Here is a 23692-nt window from a genome sequence, read left to right as displayed (position 1 = left end):
TATCCACAGAATTGCAAAGATAGTTTGTGAATTCAAACACATAGAGAAGGCCAATAACATTGGAAGGGAGGTATTATAAGACATAACAGGGCTCTGTGGTACTCTGGGTACAAGGGGAAAAGGGGGTTACTGAGTGCACACATATCTCCTGCTGGCAATTTCTTAAACCAAATGCATCTTTCCTCAGGACTGCAAAGGGCAGTCACACCATCCTTGAAAGATACCTCACTGCTTTAAGGAGCTGCTGAAAGGTGCTATGTGAGTGTCCCTGCACACGCTGGAGCACCTTTTTCCCCCCTCTGAATCCAAACCCCAAGACATCATATATACATTCATATGATTTTTTTCACCTGTTCCAGGCAGAGTTAGAGCTGAACTGCAGAGATTGCCGAGCTGCCAGGAATCGTGGCAAATCACTGAGCGCTGGTGAGCTCATGAAACGTGGCCGGGGCTTTCGGAATGAGCCCATCTTCTGAAATTGGAAAGTGAAAGCTGGAGCTATGGTGGAATCCTTGGTCATCGGTTTAGATGGAAAGAGATGAGGAAAAGGATTTTCAAAACCAGCCAAGGATACTTAGGTTAACTAGCAGAAAAGAGACTTCTCTTTCCTCAGGAATCAGAATTCAACCTGTCCAAAAAGGAAACCAAAAAGAATAGGTTAAAACTGAGGAGTGATCATAGTATATGAACTATATGATCCAATAAAATAGACTAGTCATAAGGCAAGCTCACGTGGCTTCTGTTGCACCAAAGCAAACTGACCCTCCCCATCACCACTGTTGTGATACAGTTTAACCTGTCCAAAACAAAAACAAAAACCTTTCATTTCAACTTCAGCCTTAAGAAGACATTCTGGTTTTTAGATATTAATATGCAAGTATTCAAAATCCTTTGGGGAAAAACAGAAAGAAGCCTGGCTTAGAAACCCATATTTATAATAAATATCTAGAAACCAGCATACATAAAACAGAGAAAGGAAGAGGAATGCTATATATATCAGCAAGCCGTGTCATCTTGTTTGCTCAAAAGGTTTTATCTAGATCAGTGTTTCTCACCCTCTGCAAGTTTATGATTCTGGGAGTTGAAGTCCACACATCATAAATTTGCAAAGGATGAGAAACACTGATCTAGACTGAATGTAGGTTTTTTACACGGCAACATGCCTAACCCAAGCAGAGCAGGCATACCCTCCCAACTCTGCACTGAAAATGCAACCAGGCCTGTTAGGAAGGATCCCAAATGATCAACAAAGCATTGAGAAAAGCAGACCCAGGCTTTCTGTTAAGGTCCCTCTGGATCTAATGGAGAATTGTTGAAAAGTGTCAAAGGCTGAGTTTTCCTTTTACTGTAAACAATGTTGCAACCTATTCCTTGTGAAATCACTACATACCAATGAGTGAGGCTGAGATTGGTAATACTGTACCAAGCTTCTGATCATTACCAGTGGAAATTTCCTTTAGAGTTCAGACAGATGCCTCTCCCACTTGTTGGGACTGTCACCAGGCCAAAGGGGATTTGTTGTGTCACCCAAACTGGTTTTGTTTTGACTTTAAATGTAGTCCTGGGGTCAAAGCTAGACAATGGGAGTTTTGGATCTGTAATTTTTTTTTTAATCATCAGTGGTAGGCACGGACTTAAAAGGAGGCAGCAAAATTGTTTCCATTGTCGTATTCAGTAGTGTAGTACTTAAGACCATGGGCTAAAATTCCTGGTTCCCACCTTATCTTATTTCAACCTCAATTTCTTTCCACTTAGCTCACCTTGCAATATATAATACTGCATACCACTTCAAAATGATAATGATTATACATGACATTAATGCGAAATAATTGGAATATTTTACATTTCTATAGAATTTTCATTTTGACAAAACCAGGCCACATATATAGCCAAGCATCTATATACAATTTACATTTCACAGTTAGGATTAGAGTAAGCTGAAATGAAAGAGACTTCTGTGGATCACGATCAACCTGAGGTCTCTTTCTTGTTCTGACTAAGCTTGGGTCCAAGCCAAAGACTGCAAATCAAGATATTAGTGAACTATTAAATAGATTATATACTAGGTAAGTTCCTTTTTTAAAACTATCTGGGATAGATTTATTTCCTCTGGAAACACATCAAAAATTCATGAGACTAAGAGGCTAATCCAGTATATCAGACTAAAGTATTCTAGAGGCTCTAGATCTGGTTTAAACCTCTTACTCATTCACTGAGTAGAAAATGCCCTGCCCTTAGCAGCCAACTTCATCCTGGTAGAAAGAAACACACAACTGTGCAGCATTTTAGTACTATACAAGTACATAACTGACAATAAGAAAAAGGTATAAGTGTTCCTATAGACTTGTTGAATTACAGATGAAGTTTGAAATGGATCCAGCACCACCTAGTCTAAAGACAAATTAGTCACTGCAATGTTGTGTTAATTCAGGGATAGGCATCCTGCTCTCAACTCTATTTTTGTGTCCTCCCTAGGCCCCCTTCCCATATGGTTTCCCACAATTTAGGAAAATGAATTTATAATCCAATTGCAGTAATGACTTGACTTAGCTTCAAAAATAAAGAAAATCGCTACATTCACTCTCCATCAAAAATTTAAAAAAGAAAAAAAGCCAGACAATTCTGGTTGCACCCATATGTGTAATACAACCTCGCTCAACCATGAATCTCACCCTCTTATAAAAATGTTAAGTGCCGCCCCCAGCCTCTTTTAATTAAACAGCAAAATAGAACTAGACTGGTCATTAGCATTTCAGTACACAATTATGCCTTGCTTCTTCAAGCATGACTGTAATCAGATTTCCCCCCTCTGCATACCAGTTCAGGAAAAACCTCCCCTTGATGCTAGTGGGGTTTTTTTCCCCCCTACAACTAATCACTGTAGGGGGTTGTTTTCTTTCTTTCTTTCTTTCTTTCTTTTTCTTTCTTTCTTTCTTTCTTTCTTTCTTTCACTGAGCTCATGGCTGCAGAAAGAAAAGCTTAAGCTATTCTTATTTATACTGTCATGAAGGTATCTTTTACTATATGTAGAAACAACAACAACAAAGGTAAAGGTCCTTAATTATGTTCTTGCTAATCTTATGATTAGTATCATCTGTAGCTAGTCCCCTAATTTTTACTTAGTTATTTCTATTATTCAAATGCTTTTTCCCCCGCTGTCAATCTCACAGCAGTATGTATTTCTAGGCAAGATTTTTCTTCAGGTATTGATTTGCCTCAAACTTTAGAGCATTCAACTTCAGAAGACTTTAAGACAGTCTTTCACAACCTATTAAGCTTTGGTAATAAACATGCTTAGGTGTACAGCAACAATGCAAGAATGTGTCACATATGAAAATGGTATAGCGCTCTGTACAATGAAGATTTGGCTATTAAATATTTCCTGATGGTGTGCACAAAGTCCAAGCATCAAGTTCAGAAAAAGAAGAATAAAAACCTTGTTGGAGGCCATAGCAAACCAACTGATGGATGAGTTACCAGAATTCTCTGCTGTTACAGAGAAAGCCTAGTTATCTTTTAAATAGCTGCAGAGCTATTCTGAAGTACAAACTGGAGACAAAATTCTCTCAAGCTTTTTTCCCCACACTTGAACTGGTACACGGATCACCTTCAAGTTAGACAGATGTTTTCTGTACAAAATGTTTTCTCATAATTTGCTAGCCATGACCATTACATTATTGGCAGAACTTATTCATAGTTGCCCAACTAGATACCAGAGAAGAGGGTTTGTTTGCTTTTTAAAAAGCACTTATTATATCTATCAGGGAGAACCAGTTTGGTGTAGTGGTTAAGGCACCAGGCTAGAAACCAGAAGACGGGTTAGGCACGAAGCCATCTGGGTGACCTTGGATCAGTCACTCTTGTTCAGCCCTAGGAAGGAGGCGATGGCAAGTCACTTCTGAAAAGCCTTGCCAAGAAAACTGCAGGGACTAGCCTAGGCAGTCACCAGGGGTCAACACTGACTTGAAGGAACAAAAAGAAAAGAATAGCAGGGAAGGAATGCATTTAGTACATTTAGCCCCAAGCATGGGAAACATTCACAAAGATGGTATCAAGAAAGGAAGCAGGGGAAGATACTTTTGAGCTAAAACATGCTACAAACAAGTATCTGTGGAACAGTGTTTCTCAACCTCAGAAACTTTTAAGATGCATGGACTACAACTCCCAGAATTCCCCAGCATGCATGTCCAACTTGAAGGTGATTTATGTACCAGTTCAAATGTAGGAAAAAGCTTGAGAGAATTTTGTCTCCAGTTTGTACTTCAGAATAGCTCTGCAGCTATTTAAAAGATAACTAGGCTTTCACACAGCTTTTATAACATTACTTTTGGTTTTCAATTTGTAGAGTGGTAGAATATAAACAGAAGGAAGAAAAGAAAGAGGAGAAGGTGGCCTTGATGCTACTGATGGGCAAAATCAAAACCCATCCTTTCAGCTTCTTACCTAGACATACATCTCATTCATTCTCTCTCTCTGGCTTTGCTTACCCTTTCCTTTTCCTACGTGAAGCCCCAGAGTGAAGCCCCAGAGAAGCACTATTTATCTCAGCTTCTTGAAACAGCAATTGTCCAGGTGAGGACTTCATGGAAAGTCTGGGAGACCAAGCTCAGCCTGCAGGTCAAAGGTTCCTCATCTCTAGTACAAATCATCCTGCAAAAGTATTGATGTTCAAAACAAGGAATTTCCAAATCACTTACAAACCTACATTATCCTGAATGCAAAGGGAGTACAGATAGAAGGGTCAACTAAGTTCAGAAGAACTGGGGTGGGAAAGTTCTTATTTCTCACTCGGAACACTAGAATTATAAATAACATGGTTTCCTGGGTTTGAAAGCTTTGATTTGGGGTGGATGAGGTGGTAGTGGTTCTAATGTTTTTCATTAATTCAGATCCTGTGGTAGGAAGGCTTATCTTTTTCATTGATATGCACATAGCACTAGTCAAGGCCACATTATGACTTTTGTAGGCCTTGGGTACTTTTGCCTTTGCGGACCCTTCCTTCCATGAAAATAATAGTATTAAAATTATATTTCACATGATTTTCAAATTTCCTTATTTTTACAAAGAAATAAGGAATAGTAAATAATACATGATATGCATTTTTGTACTAATGAACAGTTGTTGCAGATTGATGATTTGGGACAAACATAATAATTAAAGTACTAAATTTTAGTATTCACACTATGCCTATAAGTTACAAATCAGATGACTGGTTTGATGTTCAAAGTATGTGTGTTTCTTGTCATTTTTTTAAATTTAAAAGGCATGAGAATAATTATTCATTAAAAGGCATGAAAATAAACAACTTCTATTTCATTTTTATTATTTCCAATTTTAAAATATTGGAAAACATTTTCATGAGCCCTAGGCCTTGTGCCAATTATGCCTAATGGGTGTCAGTTATGGCACTATAGTATATTAAAAAGCTTCAGAGGCAAAACATATACCAATCAAAGAGAATATTTGTAGCTCAGGGTTGAACTGTGGAGTCCTTGGTGCTCTCTGAGCCTTGTTGTTTTCTTGCAGACGTTTCACTGCCAGACTAGGCAACATCTTCAGTGCTAAACAACAGCCTAATCAAGGAACTACCAAGGAGAGAACAACACCCCCACCAACACAAGCAGGGCAAGCCACTGTATATAAACAGAAAGCAAATCCCACTCCCTTCTCAGACTGAAGATGTTGCCTAGTCTGGCAATGAAATGTCTGCAAGAAAACAACAAGGCTCAGAGAGCACCAAGGACTCCACAGCAAAACATATAATCTACAATATCTGATCATCGGCGAATCAGAAAACAAGCTTCCAAATAATATACTTTTTACTGCTATTTTTCAACTAGCTCATCCCCTTAAATTTGGAACAGGCATAAAAAAAGAAGACAGTTTTACCTAAACCACACAGGTGGTTATACCGCAAGCTTTGGAATAATTTGTCCAAATCTAGAGAATACACTTCCTTCTCCTTAAAGAATCTCTTTATTATGACATTACAACAGTAAAACAACAACTCCTTTATTCAGAAAACAATGTTAAATCCGAGACTGACCATAAAGACAAGACTCTATCTTCTGGAATTTACCAAGGTCAAATACAACATAACTAGGGTCTACCTACAGCTAACCATATGTATGTAGAACATGCTGCCTAACAGTGCAGTTATCCCCAAGGTAAGAAACCCAAAGGGATAGAATTATAAACTGAAAACTAAATTGAAGATTAGAGGCAGAACTAACGTGGATTTCACAGAACTTTACAACATTTGCTGCAGAGGCAAGGAATTTCCCAAGGCTAGACCAGATGCTGAGAAAAGAAAGCAATCTTAATCTTTTTTTCTGACACATCATTTCCCATCTATTCCTGATAAGAAATTATCTTATTCTTCTTAACAAATTACCAAGACTTTATTTCCTACACTTCAAATTTAGAGCAGTGTCACTGTGCTAGCTAATCTCAGATGTAATCTGGATTAAGACACAAAGAAACTGCCCTTGTTAGATCTCATCATTTGCTGGGATCCCAGCTCTGAGAGTCAGCAGTTACAACCTATATCTGTCATGTTCACTGTTTCAATGTATAGTATACATCATAACGTTTCACATGCCATGGCGCTGACGCGTGTTTCTGTTTGGGAGGGAGCTGCTGTGAGACCTTGTACCAAGCTCTGTATCTGTGTTCATTACAATGGAATGTATTTGGGTTATGTTCTCTGTTCAAGGACTTTTCCCGCAGACCATCAGAAACTGTTAGGAGCACCTGGGATTGTGAACTTGGGAAGGTTCTACAGGGGGAGGGATCTCATTTACACCGAGAATTTTTAGTTTGCATTTGGCACGCTTTATCATTCTCAGCTTTCTCTGTGATCCTGCATACTATTCTTTAATAAATCAGATATCTTTGAATTCCTGCTCATGAGTCTGATAGTGTTTTAGAATAGGCAACCATTACATGAAGCTGAGAATTCCCGAAGTTGTACTGTTAGCTCCTACCAAGATTAGTTTCTTGTGAGGGAAAATAGTTAACGATGGCCGAGTCCAAGCTCATGACCGGGGGACTTGAGGAGATGACTAGTTTGATGCCCGAGTCGAGGGTCAAGAGCGGAGAACTGAGCCTCACCCCAGAACCTTCAGATTTCCGGGAGGAATCGAGTTCCAGTCCTGAGGTAGAGGAATCTGACGATGGGGGAAAACCAGAGCAACCGGCACCCAGCGAATCACCTGCAGAGTTGATCACCTGGGATGAAGCAGGAGAATCCCAGCCAGGGATGTCCCAGGTGTCCTGGAAGTATCGGTTCCTGCTGACCCCAGACATAGAATCTACCACGGTATCAACAGAGAGATAGCCTAATACGCGAGGGAGGGAGGAATCTCAAACCCCTGAAAGGCTAAGAGTGATGGAGGCCAAAATAGAATCGATGGAGTATATGCTAAGAAACCTGTCTCTGTCATTGGGGGGGCAGGGGAGGCGCGGAGGAGATCCCAGCTTCACACAACCATCCCCCATCCTCCCATCCAGACTGCCAGCAGAGCGGGGCCGGAGATGGCTTCAGGATGAATCTCCACCCCGCAGGGCTCAACCAGTGTCCCCACCCTGATAAGGGAGAGCTACTGTAACCTGGGGCCCAACCACTCAAGCAGCCGCCGATTCCGCTCCAACAGGAGTGGGGGTGAGAGACTTTTCTGTCAAGTTTGATGGGGATCCAACCAAGTTATCTTTCTTTCTAACTAATGCTAAAAGTTACACGAGGCAATTTGGAGCATACTTCCCTTCCGAAGAGGCTAAGATAACTGCCATTGCCACCAAGTTGAAGGGTCAAGCAGCTGACTGGTATGTTCAGTTAAGTGAGGCTGACTCCCCTGCACTTGATTATTTCGAGGACTTCATGTGGGCGTTAAAGCTACATTTTGAGGATCCTCTGCCCAAGGCAAGAGCTAAGAAGGAGCTGAAGAATCTTACCCAGGGCCAACTGTCTGTAGCTGATTATGCCCTGGAGTTTAAGGCTCTAGCTGGGAAAATCCCCGACTGGTCTCAGTCAACCTTCACAGAATGGTTTAAAGCGGGACGTCCTACGGTGGGCGTTGTGTAGGGATGGCCCAGAGTCATTGTATGAATGGATCTGTCTGGCAGGCAAGGCTGAGCACGCTCAGCATACCTTCATGCAAACCAGAAGACCTGAAATTGGGCTCCCGCACAAAGACTACAGAGGTCTGGGCTTTGGTTGACTCTGGGTGTTCCAGGTATTTAATTCACCCTGATCTGGTTGCTGCTTTGGACCTGCCTAGCTTCCCCCTCCAGCAGCCTTTGAACTTCACACAGTTGGATGGTTCAATGGTGGGGGGGGGGCGGTGGCAACCCATTTCACTGGAACTGTCGCAATGTAAATGGGCAGCCACCGTGAGACTTTAAAATTCGTAGTAGCACCTGTTGGCAATCCCTTGGTAATTCTGGGGATCCCCTGGTTGACCTATTGAAGCCCATATATAAACTGGGAACACAGAACTGTGACTTTTAAAGATGGGTTTTACCAAGCTCCTACAGCAGAGAGGGCTGCATGTGCGGGGGTTGGAAGGGCTGCGGCCGCCACGCTGCACCCTAACTTGGCACATTTAGAAGGCTTGCCCGCTTGATACCAAGACTTTGCAGACGTTTTTGGGGAAATGGAAGCAGATCAGCTACCCCCCCCCCCATCAGAAAACTGACTCAGAAGGAGCTTGAGGCATTACGGGACTTTATTGACAAAAATCTATCAAGGGGGTTTATTGAACCTGCAAATTCCCCAGTTGGGGCCCCTGTGCTATTCCGGAAAAAGAAAGATGGCACGTGGCTTACAACAATGCTGTCCATCAAAGTACCGGGCAAACCCCTTTTTGTGTGGTTTCTGGTCACAACTTTGTTCCCATCTCTGAACTGCCACAACCCCCTCCCCAATCCTGTTCTGCCTCTGACTGGGCTGTTAAGCTTGCGGATTCCTGGCCGGTGATTCAACAGGCTTTGGCTGATGCCCAGGCTGCTTACAAGTTTCAAGCCGATAAGCATCGTTCTGTGCAACATGATTTCAAGATTGGGGATCAGATGTATCTATCTACCAAATTTATCAAGTCACCACAACCCTCTAAAAACCTTGCTCCCAAGTTCATCAACAGAGATACATAGATAAAAGGTTCTTAGCAACCCATGAAACATTAGCTTCCCACAGCAAAACCTTTTTCTTCCCAATATCATCCCAAAATAAACCCATGGAACCAAACAAGTTTCAGACATGCTTGCAATGTTGCAATAAAATTTGGTATGACGAAGAGGGAGAGGCAAGTTGTATATCTCACTACCCATGTGGAGGTCCTTGGGCATTCTCAGTGGAATGCTGAGTCCTGCTTCAAATGTTGCCCAAATATGTAAACATTTAACATTTTTAATAAAGCCAAGCATTTCCTATTTCAGCAGGCCACAGCACTTAGCTGACCTTCTCTGGAGCCCAAAGTTATGTAGTCACATCTGCTCAGTCCTTGGATGAGACACATCCAGGACATCTCAGGGCTGTAAACAAGGCTGGGAAGTTCAAAAACCACCCTGAAAAATGGGCAAGGACAGCACTTCTGCCTATGAAGTGTCTTTATCTTTTAAAAATCCCAAAGGTGAAGTCCTTCAGGTGGAAACATGGTTTTGTAATACCGCTGACCACCAATGACCCAGGACCTCAAGCTCTCCTCAGAACGGTGAAAGCAGAATTGCACCATCATGCTGCAAGCTCCGCCCCTTTCAGACATGCATGCAAGTTATGACACATATAGGAAAGGAGTGGAGCATGCATTATAACATTGCTTTTGTCAGTCTGCCTGTGGTCCCCTCTGCTGCTGACTAAAAATGTTAGAACAATTTTGCAACTAAAGGCTTGAGCAATATTCTAGAAGAGTTCTAGAAACATGATGACCTCGAATACTTTAACAGTATGTCTGGACCTTATTATTTTCATCAAGGTTTCCCTAATTCAGGATGCAAATGCCAAGGATTTAATCCCAATTAAGTCAATGTAATTTACTTATGGGGAGACAGAGTATATACTGTAAATCCCCTTCTCATTTTTAAACATTATTCTTTTAATCTTCTGTTCACCTGCTCTTGATTTTTTAACCAGCCAGGTGGCTATTTTGCTTTTCTTCCACCTCTGGATTGTCCTCTTGCCAAATAATTTTCAGAAAGGTTTGAAAGGCATTTAGAAGCCATTTTTTTTAAAAAAAAAGAACAACACACTAAAAAAGAAGAATCAGTCAACACTGTAGGTCTTTAAATGAAAGATAGCAGGTTCTTTCTACCCATTTAGCGGTTAAGCATCTGTAACCTGCTGCTTGCTTCCTTTTCGAATCTAGTCAATCTTTAACTGGATATGGGATTATTGAAATCTTTCTTTACAGGTACAGATGATAATTTCCAGTCTCCAGTTACATGTTGGGTTAATAAACATGTAGGTTTAAATATATATATATATTTCCATGAGCAAACATGAGAAGATTTAAACATTTACTATCAGTTACTTCTATACATCACTATGTACATGAAGTCATTTCCATCTGTTCCAAGAATAAGGTACATATATTACCAAGCTTTGTTTTTATTTTCTCCTCCCGCAAAAGGTTATTCCTTGTCAAATTCTCTAGTTAGAAAAAAGGAAAGGAGAAAGAGCAAAGAGATCTATATTGAGCACATAAAGATATTTCTAGTCATAGTCTTTAGATATAGTGAGCAAATTAAAAATAATGGTTAACGTAAAATTCAGTTGATTTGTACGTTCTCTATTTATAAAAGGTCATAAAGCTTTTTAAGTATGTATAGGCTCATTTAGGAAGTGCAGAAACATGGATGTTCGTTATAATCTAATTCCACGTGCCATGTTGTTATTTGCAAGTGTTCCACTGCAATCCACAATTGCATTCTTTAAATAACAGTGTCCATTTGATTAGTAATAATACTTCTCTAGACAGCCACCAAATTTAAGCATAATTTCTACCAGTCTTACTATTTCATCACAGGATATGTATACAGGGTGGGGTTTACAGAACACACGAAAATAATTTTGTTTTGGCTTAGCCACTGTTCATACATCATTTTCACTCACTATTTAGCAGAGAACCCATTAAATTGTAGATTAATAAACTATAGTTAAACCATGGCTTACTGTATAGTACAAATGAACCCTGCTAAATAACAATTTGAAATAAGACATACTTTAGAGGAACAATCACTAGTTTAACTCTATCACAATCTTTTTCCTAATTTTCCACCAAGCTTTTCTTCAAAACTTGTCTTGAACTGTCTTCCTACTATGCATGCTGTTTCTTTAATAAATTGTAAATGTTATTTTCTTAACTGAACAGGGTGCAGTGGTAGAGTAAGCTACAGGATTCCAATCCCAACTTTTTAAACTCAACAGTAAGCATTGTTATGCCCAAGTGAAAATGCTTCCCAGAATTGTTTCCTCCAACTTGTTGCTTTCCAGGTGTCCTAAGCTACCATCATCCCAGTGTTCTACCTTATCATGCCTTTAAAGGTAGCTTGGACAACTGCACCTAATTAAAAAAGCAGCAGATAAAGAGGTCAGTCAGTATTCCCAATATCAATTACATAATTTATCCATTTATTTTGGGACTCAGGCTAAAAGCACAGGTATAGCTAAAAGTTACACTTCTTTCTCTTTAATATCTTTATTTTTCCTAACAAAATAATCTTTAATTTTACCAAAAAATGAACAAAAAAAATTAAAAATACAAACTAAAGATACAAACTAAGAAGGAAAAATAACTTGCATTTTATATTGATCAGTAGTCACTGGTTTTTTTTTTTCACTACTATAATATAAACAATACAAGATACTATTGTAAAATATCACAAAATCTCCACCATAACAACACATATTGCTGCATCCTTTGGTAGAAAACATTGCCTTTTCCAAAACAGATAGATCACACATTTCCAATAACCATTCCTTGACATCTGGAATAATATCACTTTTCCAATTTCTTAATATAATTCTTTTTGCCACCCACCCCACCCCAGAATAATCGATAGAATTACAACTCCTGATAAAGAAATTCCAAAGCTTTGATATATAATTCAACATTACATTAACATCTTTAACATTTAAAGATTTTCCCATAAATCTAATACACATTCATACACAACCCCAAAAAGTTACTAAATGATCACATGACCATATCATGTGTGTCAGTGAGCCTTCAAATTCCTTACACTTCCAGCATAAAAAATCTGATGTCCACCCTTTCAAATACATTATTAGGGGAGTCCAACATATCCTAAATACAATTTGCTGATGAATTAGCTACACTAATTTCAATGCATTCAGAAGGCATCCATTTGGGAAACGCTGCCCTGAAGACTGTACTTACAATAACTGCTGTACAATATTTATCATATTCAAACCTAAATATGTTACCCTTTGGCACCTCTGTCTTCGATATTAATGTAAATGCCCATATTGTTTTTTTCAAAGTGTATTTATGTTATCCCCCATCCTACAAAAGACAAATCCTACACTTGTCTATGTAGATGTCCCACTGGGTTCATCATAGCTCATTTCAGATAAGTAGGTAAAGGATGACAACCTCCACTTCAAAAGGCAAATTAAAAAATGTAACCCTTTTTTATTATTTTGAAAGCATTTACTGCTGCTAAAGTAACACTTCTAATATTTTTATTTTAAAAAAATCCAAGTTGAATGTTAATAACTTCTTTCATTTGCATATTAGCTAGAGATGAAAGTTTTTTAAAGATTAAACTTTTTAAAAAGTCAACCAGGCAAAATGTCCCAAATCAAGATACCTATTAGTCTTAACACTCACCATTAAAGGACTGGGGATGCTGCTCCCTTTCTTCATGGTATACTGAAGAGCAACCATCTGCTCCTTCAGGAATCTGAGCCAACTGTGGCAGACACTCAGCTGCAAGAGGGAAGAGGCAGGAGGAGGAAGTTCCTCCTTTCCACAGCTCCTCCCTCTTCAGTTACCCACCAGAAGCAGGAAGCCTGCTAGCAGCCAAAAGAAGAAGCACATTACAATTGGCTAGACTTCCAGACAAGAAGAATGCTGCAAAGGGCACCCAGAAACTCAGCATTCTATGACCTGGACAGGCTTATGATATTCAAAAACAAATTATATCAATGTGAAAGGAAGTTGCATTGGAATGGGCAGAAGTCAAAATCACGGTCATTGTTTGAAATCAACTGGATTTCTTCTCTCCCACAGAACAGGCAACAGGTACAGTTTTTCCATCACAACATCTCTGTACTGCAAGGAGCTTCACCTGTTCAAGTGTGTTAAAGGTGCACTCAGGGATAACTGAGAAAATCTGGACCTGTATTGTTGAACTTCACTGCTGCTGATCTGTGCATTCTATTAGCAAGCTGGGAGAGGAAAGCTATGTAAGATCCCACCAGCACCAGCAAACGTGGTCTGATATTTATACTCTGGAACTTTGGAAGTTCCGTCCAAAAATATCTGGAGGGATGTGGAAGGCTAATGGGATGTTGGCAAGGTAAAGATCCTTGTAAATGTCATCCCCAGTATTTTGGATGCTTTCTTCATGTCTTTTTTTAGGCAGGGGCCAAGTTGCTATCATTCAAACCATTATTCTAAAACAAATGTTAGGATAAAGCTCAGTTCCCAGTTTAGCTCTGCTGATACAGTTACTGTTGTACCCATAGTTAGTTTTCCTAGTGGTTTATAGATAGTTTGTTTTTATTTTGTTCCAATTAGCACATCTTTGCAATATTTTATTTTTATTTTACTTTAAAAATCAGGAAGACAGCATAATATTTTTAAATGACAACGTTTTAAACATGGCTAAATTTATGTGTTATCCACATGTGTTAAACCAGTAGATACAATTACAGGAATGGTGCAGTGCTTGATCTGATATGCTGTAAAAGGGTTTTTGACTTACAGAGAACCAACAGTTAATCATGACTCTCCTTCCTGGACAATTAAAGAGAACCCAGCTACCAGACAATCAGTGCTTATCTTCCAGCAAGTATGGGGAGCATTGTCCCACCACTCACAAATTTCTTCCCCCTGACATGACCGCTCTGTGCTCGCATCTTTTTTGAAGCAATGCCATTTCCTTGCCACAAGCAGGCAACAGGAGATATGTGAGACAAGGTGAGACAGGCATGCAAGACAATGTTGTGATCCACTTCTGAAAAGGCACGTGTTGCTAGTAGGCAGAAGTTTCCTGTTATTACAACTGCCTCCAGAAGCCAGGACCAAGCACAGTGGTAAGTGAGCGAGAACAGTGGTAAGAGATTATGGGGAGCTCAATTTGCTCCACAAGCAGGACTGAACACCAGTCTGGTTATGCCCCAAGTCAACACCCTTTTGCTCAGAAGTACACATAACTATGACAGATGGGACAAAAATTCCATCCTATTTCATCAGTAGCAAAGGTTTACTTTCAGTTGCTTAGACTGAGTCAAAACAAGACAAAGAAAAAAAGAAGTCTATATAAAATGAAACTAGAGGAAAGTGTCTGTATCTCAATAGACAGCTTTCCAAACAGCTTTTCAGACTTTCTGAGATAATTTGATTTTAATCCTGAATCTATTTAATGGTACACTTATGCCATCTATTTTCACTGAAGTACTTCCCAAGTAACCCAGTTTGAGGGTCACATCCTTCTGTGTATTTTTCACACTGTCAGTTCCCACAAGAAATATAATTGGCTAGAAATTCTACCCCTTCCTTTGATGAATATGTCACTGCTGTTTGTGATAGCTTTTTGTACCTACTGTATATAAATAAAGAGGAATAGCCTTTGCTGTCAAAACTTTGTCCTGCCCTTTAGAGTGAAATCTAAATTTTTCTGAGCAGTCAAACTGACCCTCTTTTCCCTCCTCTCTGCTTACCAAGTACCATCCTACCTGGAAAAAAAAATCTGGACTCTTATCACAAACCATATTCATAATACTGCCTTTCAATCAGTTATAAAACAAATTCTTCCTCTTCTTCTTAATTAAAAGATATTTCGTTTATCCCAATCAATGAGGTTAATGTATCTTATGGCTTTGAGCCAAAAGTCATCTAAAAAACAAGGTGCTGAATTGAATAGTTAGTTACATACACATGCAATAAAGCTACTCACAACAACAAGCAAAATAAAACACAGGAAAATGTTTTTTAGCACACTGCAAGATGGATGTGGAATCTGGTATTCAATCCCACCGCTGAATACATGGGGCAGTTATACATGTATATGTATGTACAAATGTGTATGTAATATACATACATCCCTCTAAATCTGCATTTGCTAATTGGCTTATTCGTGCACAGCAGCATCCATTATCAGTTTACACAACGGAACCAGCATAGGACTGATGTATGGAAATGCTATTTTGGGCTCTCTTATGGCCATAATTCCCTGAAATGTTACCAATGATGATTCCAGAATTATTCATCAAAGTAATGGGAGATCATTACCAAAACAGCAAAAGCTGGAAAGCTGGAGTTGGTAGATCTGTTTTCTGACTGGAAATCTGCACCTCTCCCAGCCAGATTTCTTAAGGTAGAAGTTTGTGGGGGAAATGAAACATTTTAATTAAACCACAGGGGATGTCTGATTCATACTTGGAAATTAATGTGCTATGACTGTCCAAGACTTGTTTTGCTATGGTCCTTGAAAAGATGCTACTCTTCAGAAACGTGGGGGGAAGGACAGTTAGTTGTTACCTTCCACACTGCCCCATTTCCATTCATCAGTCCCTCACAAACCAGTCTGAAGCTGACCTGTGATGGTTCTCATATCTGCTGAGAAGTGAACAGCAGAAAACATGTCGGAAACATCTTGCGCGAATTAATAGTCTCCTTCCAACTGACCCATAGGAGACTGCAAGGAAGTTATTCTCTCAGCATCCCACTCCAAGCAAACAATGTCCCTCACCCCACCACCCGCTCCATAAAAATGGCAAGATATTATTATTATTATTATTATTATTATTATTATTAAATTTATATCACCGCCCATCTCCCCCAATGGGGGACTCTGGGCGGTTTACAATAAAATAGCACTAAAAACGTAACCACGTAAACATTATCATTAAAATATACATAAAAACAGATGTAAAATCCAAGTGGAGATGGAACACAATCACTAAGAGGTGCTATGGCGCCAGCCATCCCCAGGTGGAGCTATCACTCTCCCCCTCCCAAGCAAGGCGGCAGCACCAGGTCTTCAGTTTCTTCCGGAAGTCCAAGAGTGAGGAGACCCGTCTCAACTCAAATTGCTAGTGCCAATATCAACACCACCACATCCATGGTTCAAGTAGATACTGCATACATTATTCTGGTCATTTGCAGTTCTGCAGTATCTTTTTTGAAGTGTAGGCAGCAGGATGGTATTCCAGGCATGGTTACCACATAGTTTTATATACACTCATTATGGAATTAGCAGCTTTGTTTAAAAAAAAAACTCCAACATTTTGCCTTTTTCACAAAACCAGATTCTAGATTGATGTTTTCATCACAAATCCAAGGTCATTTTCCTGACTGCTCAGATTTCATCAGTATAAATGCGAAATAGATTACCAGGGCTTTTAATATGATTTAAAGCTACAGATTTTTTGTTAATTTAAATGAAAAGCCAGTAACTCAATCAATCAATCTCTCTCTCAATCTCTCTGTATATGCTATTAAACAAAAAGTACAGAAAATACAGGGTAGCTAAGTGTTTGATACAAGAAATTGTCTTCAGCATGCCCATATACAGTACACTATAAGCACAAAATGTATCATGAATTATAGCTGCATTATTTTCCTAACAGCCAGGAACCACGCTGAGACAAGGAATAGGTCTCTAGTGCTTTATTACTGCTACCTTAGACAGAAAATCCTAACAAACTGAAGAAGCATGGGAAAAACCCAGACAGATAAACCCCAAAAGTTAAGGCGGGTCTGATCTGTGTCTCTTTGAATGGCTGCTTAACTCCTCAGTACTACGCATGCATTTTCCCCCCTGGATAGGGGCCCCCTCCTGCTCACCTGCTCACCATCACCATCAGACAATTATCTTGATTTCACAATGACTCCACTTGGATGATTATAGATCACATAACATTATCCTTCTGCATCAGGTACAATGAACCAGAAAATCTTCTAATTTAATCAATTCAGTAAATTATGGCCATCACCTTGGAACAAGAAAGGCTATTTTAATAGTCTGAAGTTAGTTTAGTATCCTCACTTGCTTTGAAGCTGTGAACCATAATTTTCAGATTGGACAGGACTAGAATTCAGAGTTTACCCTTTGCTTACTTGGTCCTCTCCAGATGTGCTGGGGCTACAACTTCCAAAATTTCCAGCCACAATGGGTAATCACTGTGTTTTGTGGTAGAATTAAGCTTAAGTAAAATTTGCACCTAAGAAATCAGCCAGTTAAAAAGAAAAATCAAACACAGATATTCAAGATGGATATCTGCTCTGTCAGATGACTGCAGGAAGGAAAGGGGTGTAATCTAGCTTGCCCTTGTGCCATTAACAGAACTTTCTCTGAAGAAATCAGTGCACTGCAAAGATAATCATTTTTTTTTTGGTAAGCTTTTCAGGAACCTCTTGATGTACCAAGTATAAATCAAATACATATATCCAAGAAGTTATCACTTGCTAACTTCTCTAAATAAAATCTCTGTTAGAGACATAGAACATGAATAAGTTATGAAGCTGACATAATGAACACAGAAGTCTCAGCACAGCAGCTCACTGAGTTGCCAACTTCTTATTATTCCTATTTCTTTAACAGAGTTCAGTTTGCAGAAAAAGTGGGTAAGTACAGCAAACCCTTGTTTTAAAAAAAATAATTGCAGGGAGGAATGCCTGCCATTAACACAAATGATGCCAACTGTTATTTGTGTCAAATTGCATTTGTATAGAGAGCCAGTTTGGTCTAGTGGTTAAGGCAATGAGTTTGAAACTGGGAGACTCTGAGTTCTAGTTCTGCCTTAGGCATGAAAGCTGGCTGCTGACTTTGGGCAAGCCACTCTCTTTCAGTCCTAGGAAGGAGGCAATGGCAAACCACTTCTGAAATCTTGCCAAGAAAACTGCAAGGGCTTACCCAGGCAGTCGCCGAGGATCAGACACAATCAAATGGGAAAAAAAATTGTATAATTATGAATTATGACACAAAAGACATGATTTGCATTTGACATTATGCAAATGATGCTGCAAAAATATGATCTGTTGCATGCAAAATCCATTGTTCAACAGTCCATTAAATCGAAGCTGCACAGTTGATATTTATACAGCTCCATTTTCATCACTATAGTTGCATTTCATGTGAAAAACTGAGAAAAAAATAAGTCTAATAGAATATAGAGGGGATGACTGTGGGTCACCAATATTCCACTTCCCAACTTACTAATATTTTCCTACTTTTATAGCATATTTCTTGATATTGTTTAACTAGTAAGCTAGATTTTAACATGGTCTGAACCAATATAGAGAAGTTCATAAAATTAATTCAGGAAACAGATTAGAAGAAGGGTTATATCAAATGCCTGGATACTATTAAGATAAAAACAATTAGAACTTCTGTGTGAATGATTAACTTGCCATCTGTCTCTTAATTAATTTACAATGCAAGTGTGCACTGTAGTCACAGTGAAATATTTTCAATAGCTTCAGAGAATCAGACTTAGAAAAGCTAGGAACACATCTTGCTTTCACCCAGTACTCTCGATGTATTTTATTTCCTCACCCTGCCCTCAACAAGTAACCCAAACTAGTGAAGCGCTAAAGGTTAAAATCTCTAGATTAATTTATCCCAAAAGAAAAAGGGCCAGGTTTCTGGTCATAAGACACACTTACACATCAAACCTGAAAGAGCTTTGTTGACATTCAAATTCAGACTCAAACCCTCTGGTCCTCTAGGGCAAGTAGAGTTTTTGAGTGTGAAAAACTTCATTCCATAGCATGTCAATTCTTCACAACCCTGCTGTAGCAGTGGCTGAAACAGAATGTTTTTGTGTGAGGAACAACATTCTCTGTGCAAGGAAAATAATAAAACAGAGTCTGAGTTAATTCAGAAGAGTTTCAGCCTAGTCTCCTGTTTGTTGATTTGTTATAAGTTGCTGTCCTTATTTTTGTTTTGTTTGCTGGGAGCACTATCTATCCAGTGCAGTTTGATGCATGCACCGTTCAGGAGTGCAGCACCAATATATGGAACATCTATTACTTGGAGGTGGTTAATACATTCCCATCAGAGAGATTACAAAAAAGAACTGCCTGCACATGCATGTGAAAAAAACTAATTTTTTCCAAGTACAGTGGAAGTGATGATTTTTGTGTTATGTTCTTACGAAGTGAATCAGTTAAGTTGTGGAAGATACCTGGAATTCATGTTATTTTGAAGGATTGATTTGTGGCAGAATTTGATCCAAGTATTATCTCTAAATACTCCTGATGAAGGCTTTCAACACAGGTGTGTGTGTGTGTAAAATCTTCCCTTCTCACCCCTATCAGTGGCCTGTGTCTTCCTCAACCTCGGCTCCTCTACCAGAGGCCTGGGAGTTTGAGGGTTCTGCGCAGTATCTTAGCTGTTCCTAGCATGGCACTCTTCTGGACAGAGAGCTCTAATGTTGCTCCTGGGATCTGTTGTAGCCACTCTCTGTCATGAGCACTGATGGTGAGCAGGAGGGGGCCCCTATCCAGGGGGGAAAACGCATGCGTAGTACTGAGGAGTTAAGCAGCCATTCAAAGAGATATGGAACAGACCCGCCTTGACTTTTGGGGTTTATCTGTCTGGGTTTTTCCCACGCTTCTTCAGTCTGTTAGGATTTTCTGTCTTATGTAGCAGTAATAAAACACTAGAGACCTATTCCTCGTCTCAGCGTGGTTCCTGACTGTTAGGACATCAATCCTAACAAACTCCTACTCCCATTGAAAGAGGGAGGAACAACAACAACAAAAAAGACATTTGGGGAAATGTCTTCGGAAAACCAGGAAATTCGGCAAGCCATCCAACAACTGGCAGCAGCCTTGCAACAACACCAACAACAAGTAGATCTCCAGATCAACACCTTACAAGCAGCTATGCTACAGCAATTACAACAACCAGCTCTGGTTAACCCACAACCAGTGCCAGCAGCAGCAGCAGGAGCTCCGCCAGTAGTCTGGAGATCCCAGGGCAGTTTACCAGAGAAGTTTGGAGGAGAAGCAGGACAGTCGAGAACCTTTCTCACACAGTGCACAATGTTTTTCGATAGCAGGCCGGCAGAGTTTCCCACAGACCGAACCAGAGTCACCTTCATTTTAAGTCTGCTAAAGGGCCCAGCAGCCAAATGGGCTATTCCCATGGTGGAGAACAACGACCCGATTCTCAATGACTACCAGAATTTTCTGGCAGGGTTCCGAGCACACTTTGGTGACCCGATCAGAGAGGTCACTGCCAGCAGGGAAATTCGGAAGCTCAAGCAAGGCAACAAGAGGGTGGGAATTTACATTGCTGATTTCAAGCTGTTAGCAGGAGATCTGGAATGAGAGGGCCTTGAAAGACCAATTCAAACAGGGACTGGATGTGGAAATTAAAAATGAATTAGTGAGCCAGGAAACACCAGCTACCCTAGAAGGTTTATATCAGTTGTCTGTGGTCATAGACGGCAGGCTAGAAGAGCTCAGACAGATGCAGCCGGGGAGAGGCAGGGGCCACAGAGCGCTTCCAGGATTTCCAGCTCTCTCTGCAGCATCTCTCTACTCAGGACCAAAGGAGCCAATGCAGATTGGGGTGAGCAGGAGGCTTACTTCTGAGGCTGAGAGACAGAGAAGGAGAGAGAGAGCCCTCTGTTTCTACTGTGGAGTCCAGGGGCACATGGTGAGAGCTTGCCCAGCGAGAAGCCAAGCAAATTCCGTAAGAGCCCCAGGGCAAGCAGCAGAACCAAGAGCCACCTCCACCTTGACTTCAAACCAGGGAAACTCCGTCGATCTCCCTCCACAGAGCTCAGCAGGGAGACAATCAATTAAGAAGGGCTCATTCCAAGGATTCCAGGCAATCCTTTTACTACTTACCAGTCATAATGCACGTAAACCCAGAGCACCAGGTCAAGCTAGAGGCCCTCATGGATTTCGGAGCTTCCACCAATTTTATTGATGTACAGACTGTACAAGACCTGAACATCCCGACCATGGAATTGTCACGTCCCATAGAAGTTGAGACCATTGACAGCCAGCCCCTCAAGGCAGGACTAATTCGAAGTTTCACAGAACCTTTGCAACTAACAACGGGAGACCACACTGAGTGGATCCAACTTTATGTTACTGCATCACTTAATGTGCCTATAGTCCTGGGCACACCTTGGCTGAAGATCCACAACCCATTGTTGGACTGGACTACAGGAGCAGTCTCCTTCCCAGCTAAGGAATGCCAGCACAAAATTCAAGCCGCTCTTCATTCTCCAGCAACCAACGCAGTCACGGAAGCAGGGGGGTCCAGTTGCCAGCCAAGTATGCAGATTTCGCAGACGTTTTCAGTGAACAAGAGGCCACAGCACTACCCCCCCATAGGGACTGTGATTGCACCATTGAGTTGATACCAGGAGCCAAGATTCCAGCAAGGAAACAATATCCCATGTCCCCCAAGGAACTAGCCACCTTAAAAGATTACTTGGATTCTAATCTCCAAAAGGGTTTCCTCCGACCATCTACTTCCCCAGCGTCTGCTCCTACCTACTTTGTACCAAAGAAGCCTGACCCGTTGGCACCGGCAGCTCAGGAGGCACCCATGAGAGTGGTGCATGATTTCAGCTCCCTCAATAAAGTCACAGTCAAGGAAAATTACCCACTCCCCCTAATATCTGATTTGCTGGATCGCTTACAGAAAGCACGCATTTTTACTAGGTTGGACCTCAGGAATGCGTACAATCTGATCCAGATGAAAGAGGGGCATGAATATCTGACTGCCTTCGATACCAGGTTTGTAAATTTGAGTACCTTGTTTTGCCCTTTGGCTTGACTAATGCAGGAGCCATATTTTCCCGATTTATGGATCAAATTTTCTCTGATTTACTAGATAAGTATCTGGTCATTTATCTAGATGACATATTAATATTCTCTGAGGATGCTACAACTCATGTAACCCATGTATGTAATGTCTTACAAAGACAGAGAGAGAACAAGCTGTTCGCCAAGCTAGGGAAGTGTGCCTTCGATTTAACTGAATTACATTTCCTGGGCTATAGAATATCAACAGAAGGCATATCCATGGATCCTTCAAAGGTCCAAGCAATTCTCTCTTGGCAACCCCCCTGAAATGTGAAAGATGTACAAAAATTTCTAGGATTCTCCAATTTTCATAGAAGATTCATAAATAAATTTAGTGACAGGGCTAAACCCCTCACACAGCTTTTGAAGAAAGGATCAAAATTCATTGGGGGGAGAGGGAACAAGCAGCCTTCCAAGAATTCAAGCAACTCTTTGCATCCCAGCCACTTTTGAAGCATCCTGATCCCATGAAGCAATTCATAATGCATTCAGATGCTTCAGATTTTGCTATCGCTGCTGTTTTATTGCAATATATTGACAAAGAAAGGAAGACACTGCTTCCTTGTGCATTTTTCTCCCGCACACTCTCACCAGCAGAGAGAAACTATGATGTTTTTAACAAGGAGTTGCTGGCAATTAAAGCAGCATTTCAAGAGTGGAGGCACTGGCTAGAAGGTGTAACCTTTCCTGTGAAAGTTTGCACCGATCACAAGAATTTACAGCTTCTACAAAACACCAGATCCCTCACCCCACGCCAAATCAGATGGAGCCAGTTTTTCTCCCGTTTCAATTTTGTTATTTCTTATGTTCCCGGGGCACAGAACTGTTTGGCAGATGCCTCATCTCGATCCATTCAGGCAACCCCCGCTACTCACCAGGAGGTACAGGCTACTATATTACAACCTCACAACTTTGATCAGTCTACGAGGGGGAACCAGACAGAGATTTTAGCAGCAGGCAGACAAGCAGAGGACATATTTACAAGAGTCAGAGCTCAGCAACAACAGGAACTGTATGCCAGGGCCAGGGTGGATGACCTCCAGAGGGGCCCGCAAGACACTGCCTCCCCATTTAATGGGGAAGCAGGAATCCTCTGGCATAGCGGGCGATTATACATTCCCCCCTCATTGAGGGAAGAAGTACTGAGACTTTGCCATGACCATCAAACGGCAGGCCACGGAAGTGTTTTCAAAACTCTCCATAGAGCTCTGAGAGACTGCTGGTGGCCTAAGATGACTGCAGACATAAAGGGTTACGTTGCTTCTTGTCATACCTGTAGAAGAGCCAAGCCTCTCCCAGGGAAGCCCACAGGACTCTTGCAACCCCTACCCACCCCCAGTAGACCTTGGGATATAATTTCCATGGATTTCATCATTGATTTACCCCCGGTCCAGGGGCTGACTTCCATACTAGTGGTGGTGGACCTTTTCACTAAAATGGTGCATTTTATTCCTTGCAAGGGCCTCCCATCTACGCAAGCCACAGCGCAGTTGTTTATGGACCATGTCTTTAGGTATAGAGGCATGATAAATCACTTGGTGAGTGACAGAGGCCCTCAGTTCACTTCCAGGTTCTGGAGGGCCCTTTTCCAGTCATTAGGGGTCCAGATCCACCTATCATCATTGCATCATCCTGCTAGTAATGGGCAAGCTGAGAAAATTAACCAATGG

The 23692-nt window shown here is 40.8% G+C and overlaps 1 protein-coding gene across 1 annotated transcript in view; it reads right to left on the bottom strand.

Annotated features, from left to right (window-relative positions):
* The window catches only part of PRR5L (proline rich 5 like), a 47962-nt gene extending 35035 nt beyond the window's left edge, over nt 1-12927 (bottom strand). Inside the window, exons 1-2 of the mRNA XM_063289626.1 lie at nt 12845-12927; nt 351-601 (exon numbers count right to left, since the gene is read on the bottom strand). Of these exons, the coding sequence (XP_063145696.1) occupies nt 351-520 (170 nt within the window). The 5' untranslated portion in view covers nt 521-601; nt 12845-12927. The remainder of the gene's footprint in view (nt 1-350; nt 602-12844) is intronic.
* Between the last annotated feature and the right edge of the window lie 10765 nt (nt 12928-23692).

The sequence above is a fragment of the Candoia aspera genome, chromosome 1 (genome assembly GCF_035149785.1).
Source record: "Candoia aspera isolate rCanAsp1 chromosome 1, rCanAsp1.hap2, whole genome shotgun sequence".
Taxonomy (NCBI): domain Eukaryota; kingdom Metazoa; phylum Chordata; class Lepidosauria; order Squamata; family Boidae; genus Candoia; species Candoia aspera.
This window is presented reverse-complemented; position numbering and strand designations above follow the sequence as displayed.